This window comes from Aquarana catesbeiana, linkage group LG12 (assembly GCF_042186555.1).
Source record: "Aquarana catesbeiana isolate 2022-GZ linkage group LG12, ASM4218655v1, whole genome shotgun sequence".
Taxonomy (NCBI): domain Eukaryota; kingdom Metazoa; phylum Chordata; class Amphibia; order Anura; family Ranidae; genus Aquarana; species Aquarana catesbeiana.
Genome location: NC_133335.1, coordinates 144,632,503 through 144,654,807, shown reverse-complemented (window position 1 = coordinate 144,654,807; position 22,305 = coordinate 144,632,503). Strand labels below are relative to the sequence as shown.

At 39.6% G+C, this 22,305-nt stretch overlaps 1 protein-coding gene across 3 annotated transcripts in view; it reads left to right on the top strand.

Moving 5' to 3' along the window:
- The window catches only part of BRCA1 (BRCA1 DNA repair associated), a 589,423-nt gene that overhangs the window by 192,900 nt on the left and 374,218 nt on the right, over nt 1-22,305 (top strand). For all 3 annotated transcript variants that reach the window (XM_073608372.1, XM_073608370.1, XM_073608373.1), the window contains 2 exons: nt 6,865-9,633; nt 21,420-21,505. In XM_073608372.1, coding sequence (XP_073464473.1) covers nt 6,865-9,633; nt 21,420-21,505 — 2,855 coding nt within the window. The remainder of the gene's footprint in view (nt 1-6,864; nt 9,634-21,419; nt 21,506-22,305) is intronic.

Genomic DNA, 22,305 nt, shown 5'->3' with positions numbered 1-22,305 from the left:
AGTGCATGTGACAATAATATCACAAATTCTCCACAAATGTGGCTTGTATGTGAGGGTTGCAAGAAATAACCCACTCTTCCAAAAAAGGCCACATGCGGTCAGGACTGAGCTTTGCCAAAACGCACCTTTTGAAAATTCTGAGGCCACATGGAAAAGGGTTTTATGGTCAGATGGCCTCAACACCAAATGGTATGTCTGGCGGAAATCCAATACAGCTTACCGTTCAAATAACACCACTCCTTTAGTAAAGCATGGAGGTGGTAATATCCTGTTATGGAGGTGTTTCTCTTCAGCAGGAACTGAAGTGCTTGTTAGGATAGAAAGGAAAATGGATGGGTCAAAATACTATCATATTCTTGAGGAAAATCTGCTGTCCTCTGCCAGAAAGTTGTCAATGGGAATAAGGTTTACCTTCCAACATGACTATGGCCCAAAGCACACCGCTAAAATGACCACACAGTGGTTGAAGGAGAAAAAGGTGAACATCCTTGCGTGGCCTAGTCAAAGTCCAGACTTAAACCTCGTTGAAAATCTGTGTAATGACTTGAAGAGTGCAGTTCACAAATGATCACCATCAAATTAAGTGAACTTGAGCAGGTCTGCAAAAATGAGTGGGCAAATATTGTGGCGTCTACATGTGCAAAGTTAGTAGAGACATAACCAAACAGACTAAAGGCTGTAATTAAAGCAAAATGTGGTTTCAACAAAATACTGGCACAAGGGGGTGATCCCTTTTCCAATTCAGTGATTCTGTTTTTTATTTATTTATTTTTTCTGACCTGTTGGTGTTAGAACTTTTACTTGTATATTATAAGTTGCACTGAGTAAATACAGCTGGATAAAAACAAACACAGTGCCTGTCTTCATTTTAGGCTACAAAGCAACAAAATGTGATTATTTTAAAGGGGTGATTATTTTCTATACCCACTGTAAATGCAATTAATTTTTATTATGCTACCTAATAAAAATTTACAGACACTGTTCGGTTCTCCTTGCTGTTTTTACCCTTTAATCCCAATCTAAGATTTTCTTGGTCCTTACATGTGATAAGCTCTTTCTATTGACAGTTTACATCAGTTTGTTAGTTTCACTTGAGAGGGCCAGAGAGATGTGGGGCTGTTAAATTATGCTTCTGTAAGACGTGAGATAGAACTGTAATTTGCGGTGAGCTCTTTCCCATTTGTTAAATCGCCTGCATTACGTCTAAAACTATGTCAACTCCATAATTATGTTTTCATACATAATGAAACATCACAATATTAGAAACATTCTTAACAAGGATGTCAGTTTTATCGTGGTTTGCAGAAAAAAAATTACCTATCACTTGCTCTTTCCCCAGCTGATTTATTGCGTCTCCAAATGCCTCATCAGTATTAAAGCAGTATAAGATATGATTGCCTCTACATAATTCAGTCTATCATATCCTAGTTGAGTAAACTGAACAGAAAAACCAAGAGTTGCAGTTGATACATTTTACAGAATACTTTTTTCACAATTTTTTAATTAAAGAACAATTTGAAATACAACCAAGGGACCTATTTAATTTTTGTTTTTATATGGCTGGTACCAACTGAAGTTTGATGCATTCTTTTTTTTGTTTTAGCGTTATTCTTGCTTTATGAGTAAATATGGATTCATTTTATGTACTTGTTATTGAGATTTTTTTCTCAGTACTATAAATATAAATGCCATTATAATGGTTTTAAGCCCAACTTCAGCTAAAAATGAATTTTTGTTTTGTTAGAATGAGCAAGGCTTTTTAATTACTATCATTTTGTGGTTAGTAATTTCATTTCCTTCCTTCTTGATTCCCCCACAGGAAGTGAGGGGAAAATCTCAGCAATGACCAAAAAAACGTAATGCTATCGCATGCTAGCCAAATCTAAAAAATAAAGTTTTGACTGCAGTTGTGCTTTCAGTTTTTATATGTCAGTTGTGGTAGAGTTAAATTTTTATAGTCATTTTTAGTAAAAATAATAATTTAACCAAAGTGATCATATATTTTATTTAAAAGCTGATATTTAGGGGAAAAAAAATTCTACAGCTTTAGTGAGGTTCCCTACCAGAAATGAAGTATGCCTCACATCGTGCAGACAACTGGATACTGTAGAAATCCTGTGCAAGGAAGCCAGTCTTCTTCCTATATCTGAACTTCTGGTGCAGTGGGGGTAAATAGATGTTTGCTGGGGACCAGCCCTCTAGTCCCCCCTCCTCCATTGAGAAAAGTTCTTTCGTTGTTTACATTATTATTATTTTTTTATTATACAGGGTTTATATAACGCCAATAGTTTACACAGCGATTTACAATATTAAAGGGAGGCAGTACAGCTACAATACAATAAAATACAAGAGGGTTAAGAGGGCCCAGGGCCCTGCTCATAAGAGCTTATGATTTAAGATTGCATGTAACGTGATCTCTGAATGATGCAAAGAATTATGTAGTTCACCTGAATCATTCACAGATTGTGTTACATGCAGTGCAACAACATCAATGAACGTTTCTCAATGAAGGGAAATGTAAGAAACAAATGATAGATTGGCGCAACATCCTATTTCAAAGAAATTATACAAAAATTATATGTAAAATTATTTATTTATGTGTACCAATGGACTTTTATGGTACCCACTTATACACATGTAAGAACAATTTCGTTTTATTAATATACACTTTAAAAAGTGTAACACAGTAACAAATAAGTACCCCATGTCTCAAGAAAGTAATATCTATTGTCATGGTTTTTGTGTGTATGTAATGTCAGTATGTGTTTTTTTTTTTATTTATAGGAGGCACTGTTGAGGCTGCACTGATAGGGGGCACTGATAGGCGGCACTGATGAGGCTGCACTGATAGGAGGCACTAATAGATGGCACTGATGAGGCTGCACCAGGGGGCACTAATAGGCACTGATGGGGGCACTGTTGAGGCTGCACTGATGAGGGCACTGATAAGCTCTGATAGCAGGCACTGAAGAGGCTGCACTGATAGGAGGCACTAATGGGAGGCACTGGTACTGATGGGAGACACTGATGTGGCTGCACTGATAGCTAGGCATGCTGGGATGTATAGTTCCTGAGCAGACACAGAAGTGACAGGCAGGACTCGCATGACCTTTTTTCCTGTGTGCAGGATTGCACAGTGGAGAGGAGATCAGGGAGCCACAACAGTCATTCGGGCGGATGGGTTCTTCACGCAGGAGATCCGAGGCACGCTTGAGAGGGGGAGGAGCCGGGAGGACATGGGACCACATACTGACCCTGATCAGTCAGCCCTGCCTGGGGAAACGTCTTGTGGGAGGTGGCTGGGCGAACGATGACTTGGGAGACACTGGGCGTACCCCCTGGCCTTCGTGCACATACCCCCAGGGGTACATGTATTGCCGATTGAGAAACCCTGCTATAGAGAACAGCACATGTTAAAATAAAAAAATAAGACAAGTAAGCTGACATGTTGGCTGGGGAGGAGACTAGCTCAAATCTCAAAGCGTTTCCTGGAATCAAGTTCTGCTTCTTCAGGAGGCCGGATTGAATGTAATCAATTTAAATTAAAACCAAAAGACATATTACACCCTTTACATCCCTGTGGGACCATGTTCACTGCCGTTCTGACCGTATAACCAAAGCTATTAACCCCTGCAGCACCAGAAGTTCAGAGATATACTTATAAATGAATGTGAAGAGGATATTGACCAGTTTGATGCAACATGCAAGTTTTTTTTTTTTTTATTTAATGTTTTCAACACTTTTCAAATAGTGCAATTGCCTTTATGCCTGACACTTTTGTGACTACTGTATATTTTGTAATTGATTTATGCAGAAATATACAGTACCTTGAAAAAGTATTTATGCCCCTTGAAATTTTCCACATTTTGTCATGTTACAACCAAAAACGTAAATGTATTTTATTGGAATTTTATGTTGTAGACCAACACAAAGTGGCACATAATTGTGAACTGAAAGGAAAATGATGAATGATTTTACAAATTTTTTTACAAATAAATATGTGAAAAGTGTGGTGTGCATTTGTATTCGCCCCCCCCAGTCAATAACTTGTAGAACCATCTTTCACTGCAATTATAGCTGCAAGACTTTTTGGGATGTCTCTACCAGCTTTGCACATCTAGAGAGTGACTTTTTTGCCCATTCTTCTTTGAAAAATAGCTCAAGCTCTGTCAGAATTGGATGGAGAGCATCTGTGAACAGCAATTGTCCAGTCTTGCCACAGATTCTCAATTGGATTCAGGTGTGGACTTTGACTGGGCCATTCCAACACACGGATATGCTTTGATCAAAACAATTTCATTGTAGCTCTGGTTTTATGTCTAGGGTTGTTGTCCTGCTGGAAGGTGAACATCTGCCCCAGTCTCAAGTCATTTGTGGACTTTAACAGGTTTTCTTCTATGATTGCCCGGTATTTGGCTCCATCCATCTTCCCATCAACTCTGACCAGCTTCCCTGCTCCTGCTGAAAAAAAACATCCCCACAGCATGATGCTTCCACCAGCATGTTTCACAGTGGGAATGGTGTGTTTAAGGTTACATAGTAGATGAGGTCGAAGAAAAGACACAAGTCCATCAAGTCCAACCTATGTGTTTGATTATATGTCAGTATTACATTGTATACCCATGTATGTTGCGGTCGTTCAGGTGCTTATCTAATAGTTTCTTGAAACTATTGATGCCCCCTGGTGAGATCACCACCTGTGGAAGGGAATTCCACATCCTTGCCGCTCTTACAGTAAAGAACCCTCTACGTAGTTCAAGGTTAAACCTCTTTTCTTCTAATTTTAATGAGTGGTCTCTATTATGTGGTCACCAGTATGGTATTTGTATATTGAAATCATATCCCCTCTCAAGCGTCTCTTCTTCAGAGAGAATAAGTTCAGTGCTTGCAACCTTTCCTCATAACTAATATCATCCAGACCCTTTATTAGTTTTGTTGCTGTTCTTTGTACTTGCTTCATTTCCAGTACATCTTTCCTGAGGACTGGTGCCCAGAACTGGACAGCATACTCTAGGTGATGTGCAGTATTCGTTTTAGGCCAAAAAGTTCAATTTTGGTCTCTTCTGACCAGAGCACCTTCTTCCACATGTTTGCTTCTCGCAAACTGCAAATGGGACTTATTATGGCTTTCTTTCAACAATGGCTTTCTTCTTGACACTCTTCCATAAAGGCCAGATTTGAGGAGTGCATGATTAATAGCTGTCCTGTGGACAGATGCTTCCACCTGAGCTGTGGATCTCTGCAGCTCCTCCAGAGTTACCATGGGTCTCTTGGCTGCTTTTCTGGTTAATGCTCTCCTTACCTGGCCTGTCAGTTTAGGTGGACGATCATGTCTTGGTAGGTTTGCAGTTGTACCATACGCTTTCCATTTTCGGATGATGGATTGAACAGTGCTCTGTGAGATGTTCAAAGCTTGGGATATTTTATTTAGAACCTAACACTGCTTTAAACTTCTCCACAACTTTATCCCTGACCTGTCTGGTGTGTTCATTGGCCTTCATGATGCTGTTTTTTCACTAAGGTTCTCTAAACCTCTGAGGGCTTCATCGAAGCGCTGCATTTATACTGAGCTTAAATTACACACAGGTGGACTCTATTTACTAATTAGGTGACTTCCGAAGGCAATTGGTTTCACTAGATTTTAGTTAGAGGTATCAAAGTGGAGGGGGCTGAATACAAATGTACGCCACACTTTTCAGATATTTATTTGTAAAAAAATTGGAAAATCATTTATCATTTTCCTTCCACTTCACAATTGTATGCCACTTTGTGTTGATCTATCACAATAAAATACATTTATGTTTTTGGTTGTAACATGACAAAATGTGGAAAATGTCAAGGGGTATGAATACTTTCTCATGGCACTGTATGTGATGTCATACAACTAAATACATCTACTGTGTGAAATGGCAAAGAAATAGTCCATATCCATATATTCTTTTGTCAATTAAAAGAATATATAAATAATTTTCCAATTTTATAGTACTCCATATTCAAATGTGTGATTCCAGCACCATGTGGACTGGAAGATCTGACCACCAGTAAAGCTGAATGAAGTTAAAAAAGAATTGTGATATCATCTGCATTGTGTCCACCACCCTCTCATAAGTAGTAATCGACTCGGCATGCAAAGAGTTTGTCCTAGTAGGTCCACGTGTCCTCTTACCAGCATAAACAAATACACACTATCATAATATAAAGGCATCCAGCATTATTGAACAATCACATTTTTGTATAAAGCTCCAATCTACTTTAAAAACAAGCGGCATCATATAATCCCAGTACAAGCAATTTCATGTCAGGCGTGCATCCGCCTCTCTCCTATCCCACTGACCTGTTTTCTTTCCTGGACTTCGTCAGGGTCAGCTGAGACATCTGGTGCTGGCATTGTGGCACTGCTTGTTTTTAAGTACATCAGAGCTTGTGCACCACTTAGAAGGCAAGACTGATATGGTACAGAGGATATAACAAGCAGTTTTTATGTTATTGATGGTCATATTCCTGTGGAGAGTTACATTCTATAAGGTGGTTATATCACAAGTTTGAACGTGGAGTGACCTAGGAACTAATTAGTACTTTTGCAGTTGAAGAAAAAACATATGGAGACTATTTACCATTTTACACAGTTATATTTAGTTGTATGACATAGTGTTCACTGCATAGATTTATATGTTTATTATGTTATCTGTGTTATTTTTTTAGGGTGTGCTGCATAAACTAGAATACTAGTTTATAGGTTACACTGTGGTGCAGTGTTTTTAAAATATATTTGTGCTAAATCTTTTTAAAATATCGTCATGGCAAGCTAGCATAAACGGTGTCAGATGCTGTTCATAATAGTTTAGTTTACTCTGTGTTTTTCAGCTGAATATGGATTTTCTGAAAGAGACCTTGAAAGCACAAGAAGCAATTTATTATGTATGGATAGTACAAGAGCCTTAAAAGAAGCAGCTGCTAAAAAGAGGTCCTCAGAAGCCCAAGGTGGTTTAATTTTGGATGTTGACTTGGCAGATCGGAAAGTTGAACAAAGCCTCCTTGGTTACCTTGATGGGAACACAGTACATTCTGAGCACATTGATCAAGTAGGATCCACCAGTCAATCAAAGAAGCATGTTTATGATGAAAGACAAATTTTAAAAATCACTTTTGATAATCTGTATGATAAAGATGACTCTGTCCCTGAGGAGATGGCTTGTACTCAGAGCAGTCCAAGATGCATGCCAAATGCAGTCCCTAGAAAGCGACTGAAGAGAAGTATTCAAAGAGTGAATGAGTGGATTCAGAAAACCTCAGAGTTTTTAAATGCTGCACCATGGGATGAAGAATTGCTTTCTGAAGTTTTTCCTGAATTAGATGAAGATGTATCTGACAAAGGCTCCTGTGTGTCTGGTGAGACTGAAATTATGACAGCATTCTGTCCCAGTACTGTGTCAGATGCTGTAGAGAAGATGGTCAATGTTCAAGACAAGGTTTTTGGCAAGGTATACAGGAGAGAGAAAAAGTCAAACACTGTGCCCAAAATAACTGTCTTTGCCAGTGTCCATGTTGATGGTGTTGCTGATTCTCGAAAGACAAATAAGATTCCAAAAAGGTCAACAAGTGGTCTCCAACCAGAAGACTTCATTAAGAGAGTAAAAACAACTGAGGAGAGTTCTTACGTTAATGATGGAGTGGCTGCAAAGGACATTTTAACAAATACTGAGAAAAATAAATCAAATCAGGATTCTAAATATCTAAACAATGAAAAATCAAATGCACAGGAAACAAAACTAAAGACTCGAAATAAGTCTCTAAAAAGAAAATCTGAAACTTCCCTGATATTAGTTAAAAGTGCAGATCTTGGCATGGACAATAAACATAGTCCTTCTCACTTCTCAGAAATAAATATTAATACCTATCCAAGCAGCAATGAATCAGGACATGAGGATAACCAAAGAAATGTGAGACGAAGTAGGAGACTTAATGTGTTGTCAAAAAGCGTGGTACTCTCTCCAAACAAAAAAACAGCAAGGACCAGTGGCAAAGCAATTAAAGAAATTGAGCCAACTTGTGGCCATCCTGTTACTGAAACAGTTTTTCAAGTGAATCAAATGTGCACTACTTTTAATGAGTCAGAAGACCAAATAACCAATATTTTAACACCTAATGGGAAAGTAGTCCCATTTGTGACAGATGTTGAAATTCTCCCTGCTCATCCAGAATGTGAAACTTCTGATGTCGGCATTAAAGAATGTTGTAATATGCAAACTGAGGCTGTGAGAAATGTTTTACGTGTTGAGGATATTGATTCAGACGCTGACACTCAGCACTTGATGAAAGCCTTCAAAAGTGCTAAAAGAATGTCCTTCAAACTGGATCCAATTACTGAAATGGACAATAAAGAACCTTTTAATCTTGTAAACCTATCTGACACCAAAGGCAACTTACCAAATCAGGCTGGAATTGCATTAACAGTGTCTGAGAAACAAGAACAAGTAATTCACACCAATGATTCTATCTTTTCCAATGGCAACAGCCTTGGTAAATTTAATGTTGGTGGCGAAGCAGTTCAACAGGACAGTCTCATCCAGAATTTGCCTGCAAAGCTAATATTTGAAAACAAAAGTTCTGCGGAGAGCACACACATGCCTGAAAAGGAAAGTATGTTAAGTGCCGGCCAGCTGGATGTTTCTAACCCAGTTAATGAAACTGCACTCCACAAAGAAAGCAACCGGAAAATAAACTCTGTTGCAAGAAAAAGTGAGGTACTTGTGTTGTGTTCAGAGAATGATACGACAACTCTTTACCCTATAATTGCTCATCAAAGTCCTTCAGTGAGGCAAGAAGACACTAGAAGTGCGACCACTCGAGGAGAAAAAAAACAAGCAAAGAAAGATTATAGGGAACAAAATTTTCATGAAGTGCAAGTAACTCAAATGCCTTCTGATAACAGATCTCAAGGTTCAGTGACAGAGAAACTGCTACAGCATTCAATGTCTCATCACAGTAGCCCTCTCAAAAGTCCTGAGGCTAACTCTGATACACCAGATGGAATATTGTGCATTACAGACAGGCCTGGGGAAAAGCACAGTTTTTGTCCTGAAGTGGAAAAATCCTTTGTTTTTGCAAAAGAGCAAAAGGTTGGAGTTTCTGATTGTACTAAGTCTCCAATCAATGAATCACAGCTCATTAAAAAGAAGAAACGAAGAGTACAGAAGTTGGAGTCCTCTGAAGAAGAATCAAGTGGAGATGAAGAGTTGCCATGCTTTAATAATTTTTTGCTTGGCAATGCATTAAACTCAGCTGCTCAGAAATGTGCCTCTTCTGATTCCTCACCAAAGCAGCAAGGAGGTGGGGTTTTGGCTATGTTTAGTAGTTACAGTACAAGTGGTAAAACGCAGACAAGTTTGAACTTCCCTAGAGAAACGTTATTAGGAAGTCAGGAGTCTGTGAATTTGTTCTCTTCCCAATCAAATACATCTGATCATTCTACAAATGTAACTACTGACCAAGAGCTCAAGCACAACCAGTCTGACTGCCATGAGAAAAATTCCAAAAGAAATTATGATACAATCTACAGTAATGAACAAGGGCAGACCGACTATGAGATAGCAGATAACTTTTATGAAGACGCATGCAAAGAGCAAAACTTAGGTATTGTATAACCTTCAATCTTGAAACTAATTTATTTAAAAAAAAAAAATTGAATTATTTTAGTTTTTTTGATGCTTATAGTTTGCTCATCTGGCTCAAAATTGGTTCTGTATTTAGCCAACTTTATGCATACCTAAATGAATAAAATCTTGTCAATCACTACAATAGAAATTTGAAAGACGACCCGCAATTTATTTGCCATGCCTCCAATGAAAGACAAGGTGCCATTAAAGCTGGCCATAAATGGATTTAAATCTCTGCTGAACCGGACGCATTTTGGTCCAAGTGTGGCCGCTCCTGCTCATGTTGGAAAATGTTTCTCAATCAGCAGCTCCAGCCGCTGATCACTGTATTCTGACAGCAGAGAATCCCTGCTGTCAGAATACAATGTATCAGCTGCAGGATTCTTCCTTTCATCTCCCTTGGGCGGATGGAGGAATCATTATTTATTTATTTTTTGCCCACTGACTACCGCCCGTCCGAGCGCCAAACCCAGCTGCCATAGTGAGAATTATTAAGAAGGCGATTGTATAGAATATATCCAGGGGTTCCAGATCCTCAAAAAACTTGGAATAGTATCACGTAAAATGCTAGCAATCTTTTCATTAATCATTATCCATGTTAGTTTTCACTTCATTACCCCCAAGTCCACTACTGGGCTCTTCTATGCGGTTGCAATGGCAATTTTAGCCACCAAAAACATAAGGTACAGTGCATCTGGAAAGTATTCACACCGCTTCAGTTTTTCCACATTTTGATGTTACAGACTTATTCCAAAATGGATTAAATTCATTATTTTACTCAAAATTCTACAAAAAATACCCCACAACAACATGACAACGTGAAAGAAGTTTGTTTGAAATCTTTGTAAATGTATTCAAAATAAAACCCGAAAAAATCACTTGCACATAAGTATTCACAGCCTTTGCCATGACACTCAAAATTTAGCTCAGGTGCATCCTGTTTCCACTGATCATCCTTGAGATGTTTCTACAACTTGATTGGAGTCCACCTGTGGTAAATTGAATTGATTGGACATTATTTGGAAAGGCACACCTGTCTGTATAAGGTTCCACAGTTAACGGTGCACGTCGGAGCACAAAACAAGCCATAAAGTCCAAGTGATTGTCTGTAGATCTCCGAGACAGGATTATATCGAGGCACAGATCTAGGGAAGGGTACAGAAAAAGTTCTGCAGCATTGAAGGTCCCAATGAGCAAATTGGCCTCTATCATCTGTAAATGGAAGAAGTTTGGAACCACCAGGACTCTTCCTAGTGCGGTCCACCCAGGCCAAACTGATAGATCGGGGGAGAAGGGCCTTAGTCAGGGAGGTGTCCAAGAACCCGATGGTCACTCTGACAGAGCTCCAGCGTTTCTCTGTGGAGAGAGGAGAACCTTCCAGAAGAACAACCATCTCTACAGCATTTTATCAATCAGGCTTGTATGGTAGAGTGGCTAGACGGAAACCACTCCTCAGTAAAAGGCACATGAAAGCCCACTTGGAGTTTGCCAAAAGACACCTGAAGGACTCTGACCATGAGAATCAAAATTCTTTAATCTGATTTAAACAAAAATTGGCGGAGGTTCATCTTCCAACAGGACAATGACCCTAATCACACAGCCAAGATAACAAAGGAGTGGCTACTGGACAACTCTGTGAATGTCCTTAAGTGGCCCAGCCAGAGCCCAGAATTAAACCTGCTCTAACATCTTTGGAGAGATCTGAAAATGGCTGTGCACTGACGCTCCCCACCCAACCTGATGGAGCTTGAGATGTTCTGCAAAGAAGAATGGGAGAAACTGCCCAAAAATAGGTACATTCAATAAAGGTGCTTCAATAAAGTATTGAGCAAGGGCTGTGAATACTTATGTACATGGGATTTTTTTTGTTTTTTATTTTTAATAAATTTGCAAAGATTTCAAACAAAATTCTTTCACGTTGTCATTATGGGGTATTGTTTGTAGAATTTTGAGGAAAACAATGAATTTAATCAATTTTGAAATAAGGCTGTAACAAAATGTGGAAAAAGTGAAGCAATATGGATATTTTCCGTGTGCATTGTATATCTGGGTCTGAGTAGATATGGGAACCCCTTCAATTGAGTTCACTGAGTAGCGCAACCCTGGGTGTTTTTTTTTTTTAAACATTGATCATGGTCAGCCTTAGCCTGCTACATAAGACTGACTATTTTCAAGGAAACCTGTCATTGGAGAAGCATGTAAACTTGTCATTGATAGTTGTCTGGCTGTCTTGTTTATCCTCCCACTTCAATACTTTGTTTATGCCCTATAACAGGGGTCCCCAACTGCTGCGCCACGGACCGGTGCCAGTCTGTGGCTTGCTGGTTGGAGGTGAGCAGAGGGAGCCTGCACTGCTACCCTCTTACCAACAGGCTGCACCCAACCCCAAAAGGTTTACAGGTTGCACTCCCAACACCCTCACTCCAAAACCCGCCCCCCCACATGACAAGCCGCACCCTCCACACACCGACCCCCCCCCCCCCCCCCAGTGGCAGGCTACAATCACACCCCCCATCCCAACCAAAGCCCCCACATCGGGCCCCAGGAGGGGTTGAGCTCTGCATAGCTAGTCCCTGGTGCTGGGGAGGTCGGGGACCCCTGCCCTAGAACATGTATGCATAAAAGCACTCCTGCCTTTTTCTTAAACTTCCTGGTTTGCATGCTGGAGCAGTGACTCAAAGTATTGAAATCAGTGATCAGTATAGCAGCCAGGTGGCAGCATTTTCAGGATAAAGGTCAGCAATGACGAGCCCCATACACAAAAGGGGGGGGGGGGATATTTGTTGGAGAAAAATTTACTTATTCAGGTTATCCAAGGTCAGCCCATATTGGATGTCAATCCCAAAAGTAACATAGCCCCAACGAACAAGGGGAAGAAAAAAGATGCCAACTGGTCCACATAGTCCTGTCCAGGACTTGTCTGGGGTGGGGGAGGGGAATAAGGCAAATCAATGGGGGATTGTCACTTGAGAAGCGACAAGTTAACCAAACAGCTGGAGAACTGAATACCACAGTGGCTTATGCAAATGAAAGAAGGGAGGAGCTGTGTTTTGATGCATATGTTTCTAAAAGTTTATACAAACTTAGAATTTTCTTATGATTAAAACTGCTGAATTTAGTTGAACAAGAACTGTCTGATTTTGCTTACACAGCAGGCTGCTCCATGAATCAGCTTTAACAGCAATGACTTGAAGAGTGTGTTTCTATGCAAACTGTTAGATAAGCTAATTATGTCAAAACACATATTGAAAAGTTCATTTCTACTTAAATGGAGTCATTTACACATTATATTACAATCCCCTCTTTTATCACGAACGTGATAATCACAAACCCTGAAGCCCCCGACATTCACTGGACTACTTTCCCATAAATGTATCATTATCCTAAGCATGTAAAAATAGAGAACAATAAACACATAATCTCAGCTGCATAGGAATTGTCCATGAAATACAAAGGGGAAAGGGGCGTGATAGTCCTTAACCACTTTAAGACCGGGCCTCTTTTTAGATGTGGTGTTAACAAGTTAAAAACTGTTTTTTTGCTAAAAAATTACTTAGAACCCCACAAACATTATACATTTTTATTTCTAACCTCCTAGAGAATAAAATGGCGGTCATTGCATTACTTTCTGTCACACCGTATTTACGCAGCGGTCTCATGGAGATGGGTGGGGGCCATCTTCCCCTCACTCGTCTCCATGTCAGCCCAGGGGACAGACGCGATTGCCTCTGCCGCTACCGATGGCTCCACTAAGCGGCGGAGGGCACCGGATCACGGCAGGAGGGGTGGGGTCCCTCTCCTGCCACCGATAAAAGTGATCTCGCAGCGAATCCGCCGCTGGGACCACTTTTATCTTGTAGCTGATCTCTGACTGAACACGGGGATACCAGGTTGTGGCAGCTAGCTGCTGCCATAACAACGATATCCGTCCCCAAAGTAGGGACATACATCAGCGTGCGGCGGTCAGCAAATGGTTAAAAGCAAGTGGAAGGGGCATGACAGCCTTTAGGCCAAATAAAAAATAGTCCCAAAGAAAAGCACCAAAAATGTCTCTTGTATGGCTTCTGAATTATAATTCTCATTCTCCTAAACTTTTCCCAAAACTTTTGGTTCAATTCTGTGTTCATCCATAATTTACAGAGATCCTCTACCCCAAAACCCTTGCCTCTTTGTAAGGATAGAACTCGATATCCACAGACAGACTGGAACTGATGCATTGGGCTAGACTTGGGTCTTTGGGCTGGCATATCTGGATCCCTCTCATGTGGTGCTCACTAGAATTTCATAGGCCTTGGGCGTGCGTCATTTGGCTAGCCCTCAAGGTGTCATTCCAGGAACATTTTCCAGCAGGAGTCCGCCTTTACTCATCTCAGCACCTCCTATAGTATTTGAACAACAAAAATGAGCAACGAAGATTTCCATGTAAAAGTTGTAGACCTCTCTTCATCCGGATAGGGTATAGGGTAGAATATGAATAGGGTCTTCATTTCTTCATGTGCATGGGGCTGGGGTTGAATACTGCTGGCTTGGGTGGATATTCCTTATCCAACATGAATAATCACAGAATCTATCTAATCAATTCAGGCCTTAACCTTTTGTAGGTATTAAAAACAATATTCCTCATTAACTCAAACATAGGTAAAGCATGCAGAAATAAAAATGTTTCTCAGAACTAAACATATTTTTCAAATCCAGCATTACAGCAGGATTTCAACAAAACTTAAACACCTTTAGCCTTTCTATCCTCGGGACCCAAGTGGACCCGAGGAACTCAGAACAGAACATTTTACCCAAACACCTATTCTGACTCAGAAGTCAGCCCCCCAACTTTGCAAATATATCTGATCATCATCAACAATCAAAACATTCATGGATAAACAATATTACATCATTAACACTTCACAATTGAAACTCTGGGAATTCAAAATGTAAATATATCCAGGATAGTCACTCTGACTGTTATTCAAACAAACTTTCCCATCATATTTTAGTACCTCATGGACTCAATATATGCAGCAATTTATTTAGATCCTAGTTACTTAATTTCAGTAACGCTTTTATTCACATTCATTTGGCCACTCCATTCATTCTTCATTTAGAAATGTTTTCCATATTTTCCCTTTGGACACCTTTACCCCCCCCCCCCTTTTTTAATCCATATCTCATATTTTTCCCTAGTGCATAGGTTTATACAAACCTTAAGTTACTTCCTTTTTCTTTACCAACCACAATTCCTCTGGCGTAGCCCCTGGAATACATAACTTCCTTATTCTTTCCATAGCATAGATATATACTTCTCAATTATCCTAGGCTGGGTTCACACCTATGCGAATTAGATGCGGTTTTCACCGCATCCAATTCACAGGACAGCTCAAAATACATTCATTTATATGAGGCTGGTTCATACACCTGTGGTGCATTTTCACTCCGCATCGCCCAAAAAACGTGCATTTTCTAGGCAGTGCAGTCCGCCTTAGGTGCGACTCAGGCCCATTGACTTCTATGGGAACGCTTCTGAATCGCATGTCATTCAGTTGTGAACAGTATAAAATCCTGACCTGATACTGATGCAATCCTGACCTGATCCTGATCAAAAACTCATATAAAACGCTGAACAACTACTTTGTCAATTAGCTGTGAAAACAGAGCTCAAATTCACATCGCATATGTGTGACCCCAGCCCTATACTTGTATTTGACCAAAAAAAATAAAATCAATCATTTTGAAATTCTCAATCATTGTTAATACAGCCCAAACACAATTAAAACCATTTGCACAAATAACCATTCCCTTGTCTTGTAATGTATAACGACAGGCAATGTCGTTATACAATGCAAAAGTTCCCCCTTTTTTTCTCAACATCATCAAAACTATAATTCCATTTTAACTTCAGTAACGTAAGGATAGGCAATTAGACAATTAAAACAGTCCTTAAAGTCAGGCTCCAAGGCTCTAAGGCTCTGTTTCCACTACAGTGAGTTGCTGTGCGACTTGACACAAGTCAAGTCGCATGTCAAATCAAAACCCATGTATTTCAATGGTCCCCGTTTTAATTGGTACGACTCAAGTAGCGGCGACTCTAAAAAAGGTTCTTGCATTACTTTGTTCGTACTTCGGTGCGACTTGTTCTCACATGGTTTTTACTGGTTGCATGACATCGCATCAAAAATCGAATTGAACAGTCGCATTGTAAATTGCGCAACTCTGGGGTTGCAATAGTGGAAACAGAGCCTAACTGAAATACTCAAAATGCCCCATGTATAAATTGAAATGCTACTCTAAAAAATTTGGTACCAGCACATACATGTAATTTATCAGTGACATGTCACATTCCCCTTTTAATGTTTCCAATTAACTATGTATTGGGCATGGGCTTAATATATGCCCAACACATTTCATGAATAGACTGACAATAGTTGCAACATTTTAACAATAAACCTGTATTTTTAATCTATATAGATAACTTTTCTGAATTAAATCCTTCTTTAACTTTCACTCTCCACCTCAGCAAGTCTCTTGGACTTGCTGAATATGGAATGCAAACATAGCAGTATGCTTTGCGCAAAAGTGGTGGCGACAGGCATGGTTGGCGGTTTGATCCCCTTTTTTACTTGAAGCAAAATAGCAGATTTATGCAAGCGGGTATGTACCTCTGTGTACTGTGCTAAACAATACTTTGGTTAGGAGGAATCACTCAAATAGTGATTTGTCCTTGTCCAAATCCGCGATTCAATCCTCTTAAATCACCAAACACAGATCTTACTCTGTCCCTCTCACCTGCCCACTTTAGCAACGCTCACCTACAGGATCATAGGACATATATCGACTACACAACAAACCATTTGCATTCAGAAGAAAAAAACAACTTATACTCTAAATTGGAATTCCAAGACAACAACAAACAAAAAACACACAAAATGTAAGCATTTTTCTTTGAGCAGATGGAAGAGAATTCTCTATACTAACAACATCTTTCCCTTAACTAATAATCAGTAATTCGCCTTTTAATCATTTAACACTACCAACAAATAGTATGCTGATAGGCAAGTTCCCCCTTTCTTAGTTTTAATACTAACACATATAGGCTCACACAGATCTATCTACTGCTAGCTTGAAACTGTCTGTAAAAATGTAACTTCCTCATTGGGTTTGGGGTTGCTTTCATTGGATGGGGTATTTTGGCCCTTGATTTTGTTGGGTTTTGGGAGGGTTGTGTGACTTGTGTGGTGTTTTGTTCAGGTATGTCATATGGACATTGGTTTCTCCAATGTCCCAAGTCCCTACAGTTAAAACAACCTCTTTGTGAGGGCTGTGTCTGGGGAAACCATGGCCTCAACCTCTTCCTCTTCCTCTCCCTCTCCCCCTACTTCTATTCTGCTGTGTACAATTCCCTGGGTGGGACTGCTGCTGTTGTGGCAGTCCTCCCTGGAAGTGTGTACCTGGACCCTTCAGTATGTCAAAACATCCTGCTGCATCCTTCTCTGTGAATTCCGGTATGCTCTTTGTAGGCCAATCAGAAATCATTTGCTTAACCATTAAACCATGTGGTTTTAGGTTACTAATGAAAGTCTGAATTGTCAAACTATGCATATCTGGTAGTATTGATAATCCAGCTTCCTGTGTCCACACAGCCATAAATCTCTTCCAAAATTCTAAAACACTTTCTCATGACGTTTGTTTACAAGCTATGGCAGTAGGAAGGGAAGTTCTGTTTTTAAAGTCGTTATTTAATTCCGTTTCTAATTGATCCCACATGGTGGTTTTCCCTCCTTCAGTATTTAATTTGTATGTATCAGCCTTTACTGTTTTTGGATCTTCAATTTCATTTATGGAGGCTACTTTAGTCCAATCAAATGCGGCTGTGTCCAATGACACCATCCACAATCAATCGCATATCTTCCTGTATATAATTTCTCCCTTACAAGCCTTTATCAAATAGGACAAAGTTGCAGAGGCAGACTGAGTTGGTTTTGGACAATGTTTAACAATGTGGTTGATATCTTCAATATCAATTACCTTTTTCAACATGTCATTTCCTATAGTCATAAAAGGATGGTATTTGGTCGATTTCTTAGTTCCATTTGGCTACCCTGTGGGCGTGCAAGTGGGGTATTCATGATATCAGATCCTACAATTGTTAATCCTCTGAGAAACATATCTCTTACGGAGCTATCTACTTGTTCCTCATGACCACAAACTTGTTTGGATCCAGGTAGAGAAATTGTTGATTAAGAAACGGGGGAACCAGAACCTCCCGAAGCCCCACATTGAGGTGAGCCTCCAGGAGTGATACGGATCTGGTTGGGTGACCACAGGAGCTCTCTGAGGCGGCGCGCCTGATGTGGGCGCTCTGCCTACAGATACTCCTCCTCTCTGTGGAGGTGGTTGGGTTGGGGTTCTTTGTTGTACAGTATAATGTCCAGCCAGTAAGTCTATTTCCTCCTTAGTTAAGCGGGTGGGGGACCCGGAGCAATAGCAGACACAGGTACATAAGGAAAAGGGGGTGTTGTAGGACCGGGTCGTTTAACCTTCGCCTCTTGGGAGTGCTTCAGATCGCATTCCTCTTTGGTCATACAATTTTTTGGCTTACTGTTCTTTTGGTACCAGTAAGGTGCATATTGTAGCCAATTTTCACCACCGTTTCTCATGTATTCCATGTCCCACTGTGGGTATCCCTGACCAGGAAAAGCTTTCTTATCCCTGAGATATAAACCTTTTACCATATCCATGTGAAACTCATTATTTGCTCCATCTCTGGGGAAAGGGTCTATACTAATCAAAGCTTCTGTCCACCCCGCCAAATTAAAAACTCAAGGATTTATAAATTCATAATCATTACCACAAACCCTGGCTACATAATCTTTACAATTTTCCCTGGGTTTAGGGTATGATGGAGGTTCTTTACTATGTATTAAAATAGTGACCGTGAGAGTATGCCTGTCTTACCTTACAGGCCGTCTTCTCCCACACAAACAAATTATCTTATACTTCTAATATTTCTTATACTTTATGCGAAAGAAAGAACGAACAGCGAAAGTAGGTTGGGTCACTGAAGTATAATCCTCATTAACTATTTCAGCTCCTTCCCCAAAAAGCACTGTACAGTACTGTATTATTCAATTAAGACCTTCTCAGAGGTAATTTTAGGCGGACTTTCCCTGCGGGAATCCCCTATACTTTCAAAGGCGGATTTTCCCAAAAAATCCCCTACACACCAAGGCGTGGTTTGAAATTTAAATGAGAGCTAAGGCAAGAGGAACAGTCTTGTCTAAAAGACTAAGGGATCCTTCTTATGAAAGGTGATTATTTCATCCCACTGCTGCTACCATCTGATAGAGGTAATACGCCACCCAGGTGTACTTCAGGTAATGCAGAAAGAGCTTCAGTGACCCCGAATTCGTGAGAGACCAAATAAGACACAGGGAAACAAGCTGGAGTGTGGTCATAAGATCTCTGACCTTTACTGAATACCACAGTGGCTTATATGCAAAAGAAAGAAGGGAGGAGCTGTGTTTTAATGCATATGTTTCTAAAAAGGTATAAAGAAAAAAACGCGCTATAAAACACCTTAAATTGCAGCTGCAACAAAAAAACACTAAGATCGGTGTAATAGGCTAAGAAGAATATACTAAGTGCGCTTGCAATCCAGTGATCAGAAATGTGAATAAAATGTGACTGAATAAGTTATAGAATCAATATAAGGTGAGTATATTAATTACCAATAATAAGTATTACCAAGTTCAAAAAGTGCTTGCAAATAAATTATAAAATCAAATATTGAGTGAATATACATTCAGTGATCTAACACAAAAATAATCAAATCCATAATTACTAAATAAAAAAATTCCAAAGTTCATGGATAGCTAGTATATTAAAAAGTAGTAGTAGTAGAGATAAGTTCAGTCCATTCATAGAGAGTTCAGTGAAGGTACACCAATCACATGGAGGGGAATCACATATCCACAGTTCGTTTAGACACAGCCCATATGAGTGGAGAGGGAGGAAGGAAGTCTGAAGAGGAATACCAGCAACCGGTGAATGCAGGGGACAATAAGGATGGACCCTTACCAGACACGGTGGACCTCCTTAATAGCAAGGTCTTATGCGTGTGCAGATACAGCCCTCTGCAGGGACAGATGGATGGCGGCGTCTGGATCCACCGATGTGTGCCGCGTTCCAACAGGAGGCAGTTCCAGCGTGTCAGCCTAGAAGGAGGCACTCGCTCCAGCCATACACATTAAGCACAGCGCTGTGAACAGCCTGGGAACTGTAAATTGCTCCATGATGAATGAAGTCTGTGATGGTGAATAGGTTCTAAGCTACCTATTCACCATCACAGACCTCATTCATCATGGAGCAATCTATCTTAATATATTAGCTATCCATGAACTTTGGAATTTTTTTTATTTAGCAGGGCCATGTTTTACTGGCACAATGCAACATCGCTATGCCGGCAGTCCTATAGCAGTCTATTGGTACACAGCAACTACACAGACACAGCCTCTGCTCCCTATATGACTTCGGTGCAGATGTGTTGCCCTGAACGCACCCAGAATGAGTGCCGGGGATATGCAGTACCACCCACCTGGATGCCATATTGGGAGCAGCGGCTGTATGTAATGGGACTGCACACACATGCATGCACCAATCGTGCATCACAGCAAGTAATAATGTAGACAGACCTTGAAGCCCACACCTCCAAGGGATCATTTACAAACACACAATCTAACACTTCTGGAGCCCAGAGTAAAAAACGACTACTTGAAGTCACTCTTATAAAGATGAAAAACATGGGGTGGGTGCAGCGCTAGATGTATGGAATCAAAAAATTTAAAAAATTGAATAAGATTGCAAATATTCAGTAGTGGTGAAAAATAGTGTGAATGGAAAACTAAGGCAGAGTCCCTGTAGCTCAAAAATAGGGAAACTGACAAAGACAATCCAATTAAACAAATCAAGTGAAAAAATGAATGATTGCCATAAGTGAAAAGACAATATCTGTAATAAATATATAGTGACATGAATTAAAAGGTGATAATAAGCCACAAAAATATAATCTCAAAGGGTTATATGGAATAACACTCATATGAGAAATACAATAATCAGGAGCGAAATATCCAAATAACAGTCCAAATTAATGTGACGGTGGATAGAAAGTGTCCATTCAAGTGCAGAACCACATATTATACATGATGCCGTGAAGAAAAGGAGTGATGAGGTCCCATTCCTCCAAATAGGTAAACACCCAGGGTGAGTATGTAGTCTCCTTACCCGCAGGGATGACCGCAATGGTTTTTGGGAGACCGAATTCCCTGGGCTTGGTGAGACCGCCATTGCGGTCATCCCTGCGGGTAAGGAGACTACATTCATCAGTTTCCCTATTTTTGAGCTATAGGGACTCTGCCTTAGTTTTCCATTCACACTATTTTTCACCACTACTGAATATTTGCAATCTTATTCAAATGTTTTTAATTTTTTCAATTTTTTGATTCCATACATCTAGCGCTGCACCCACCCCATGATTTTCACTGATTTGAGTTTGGAATTTAGGTGCCGGCTGCTTTCATTATAATTTTTTCCACTTTGCATTTTTCAAGCGCAGCGTTAACCATTTGGTTTTCTTTCTAAAATTACTCTTATAAAAATACCTATTTACCTTTTATAGGTCTACGGTGGAAGTTGAAATATATTAAAAAATAGCATGCCTGTAATTTCTCTAGTTCATATACTATAGCAGCACATGTGATATGTTTGTCTTCACAGATGAAGTTTCTGATTGTGAGAGTGAAGCCAGTCACACTGGGGACTCCTCAGGTCTGTCTTCTCAATGTGATGTATTCAATACACAGGTATGGATATTCATAAGATTATTTCAGTTTTTAATGCTATTTAGACCTATTATTAAAAAAATATTTAGCCAAAATTGCTAAAAGGTTGAGTTGAAGGGAAATAGACTGAAAAGGGAATAATTACTTTTAGAGCACTTGTGAGACCTGCACATTGTTTTTAGGCGTGCAGTCACAAGGCCTATCCATTTGGTGGCAGTGTTGCTTCAGTTTATTAAGTTGATTGCATACAAACAGCTCCTTCAATCAACCTACTCGATCGGTCGTTGTTATAAATGCATTCTGTCCTTTTCACAAAAACACTTTTTGGATTCAGGAAATTATTTACATTGAATTGAGTATGTTTGAAAGCATTTTGTAAACTTTTGTTGATGTTGTAAAAGCCATTTCCTGTAGAGCTTATTTTTTTATTTGTTGAGTACAATATTCAAATAGGAGACTAGCACAAGGTCCAAGTAATTTGTAGGTGAAATTACATTGAAGAAAAATTACTTGATTGTGCATCATGTTGCTTGGACAAATGAAAACATTCTCATAGTTCTGTTGGGTGCGCTGTTTTTAAGTGCTATTGATAATTCCACAGCCTGCCTAAAAATTGCATGTCTTGTTTTATCATAGATGAAAGAGATTGAAATTAAACATTCAAAATAGCCTTGTTTACATAGCTAGCTATGTGTGTGTGTGTGTATATATATATATATATATATATATATATATATATATATATATATATATATATATATATATATATATACACAGTCATGCTCAAAAGTTTACATACCCTGGAATGTTTGGCCATGGTA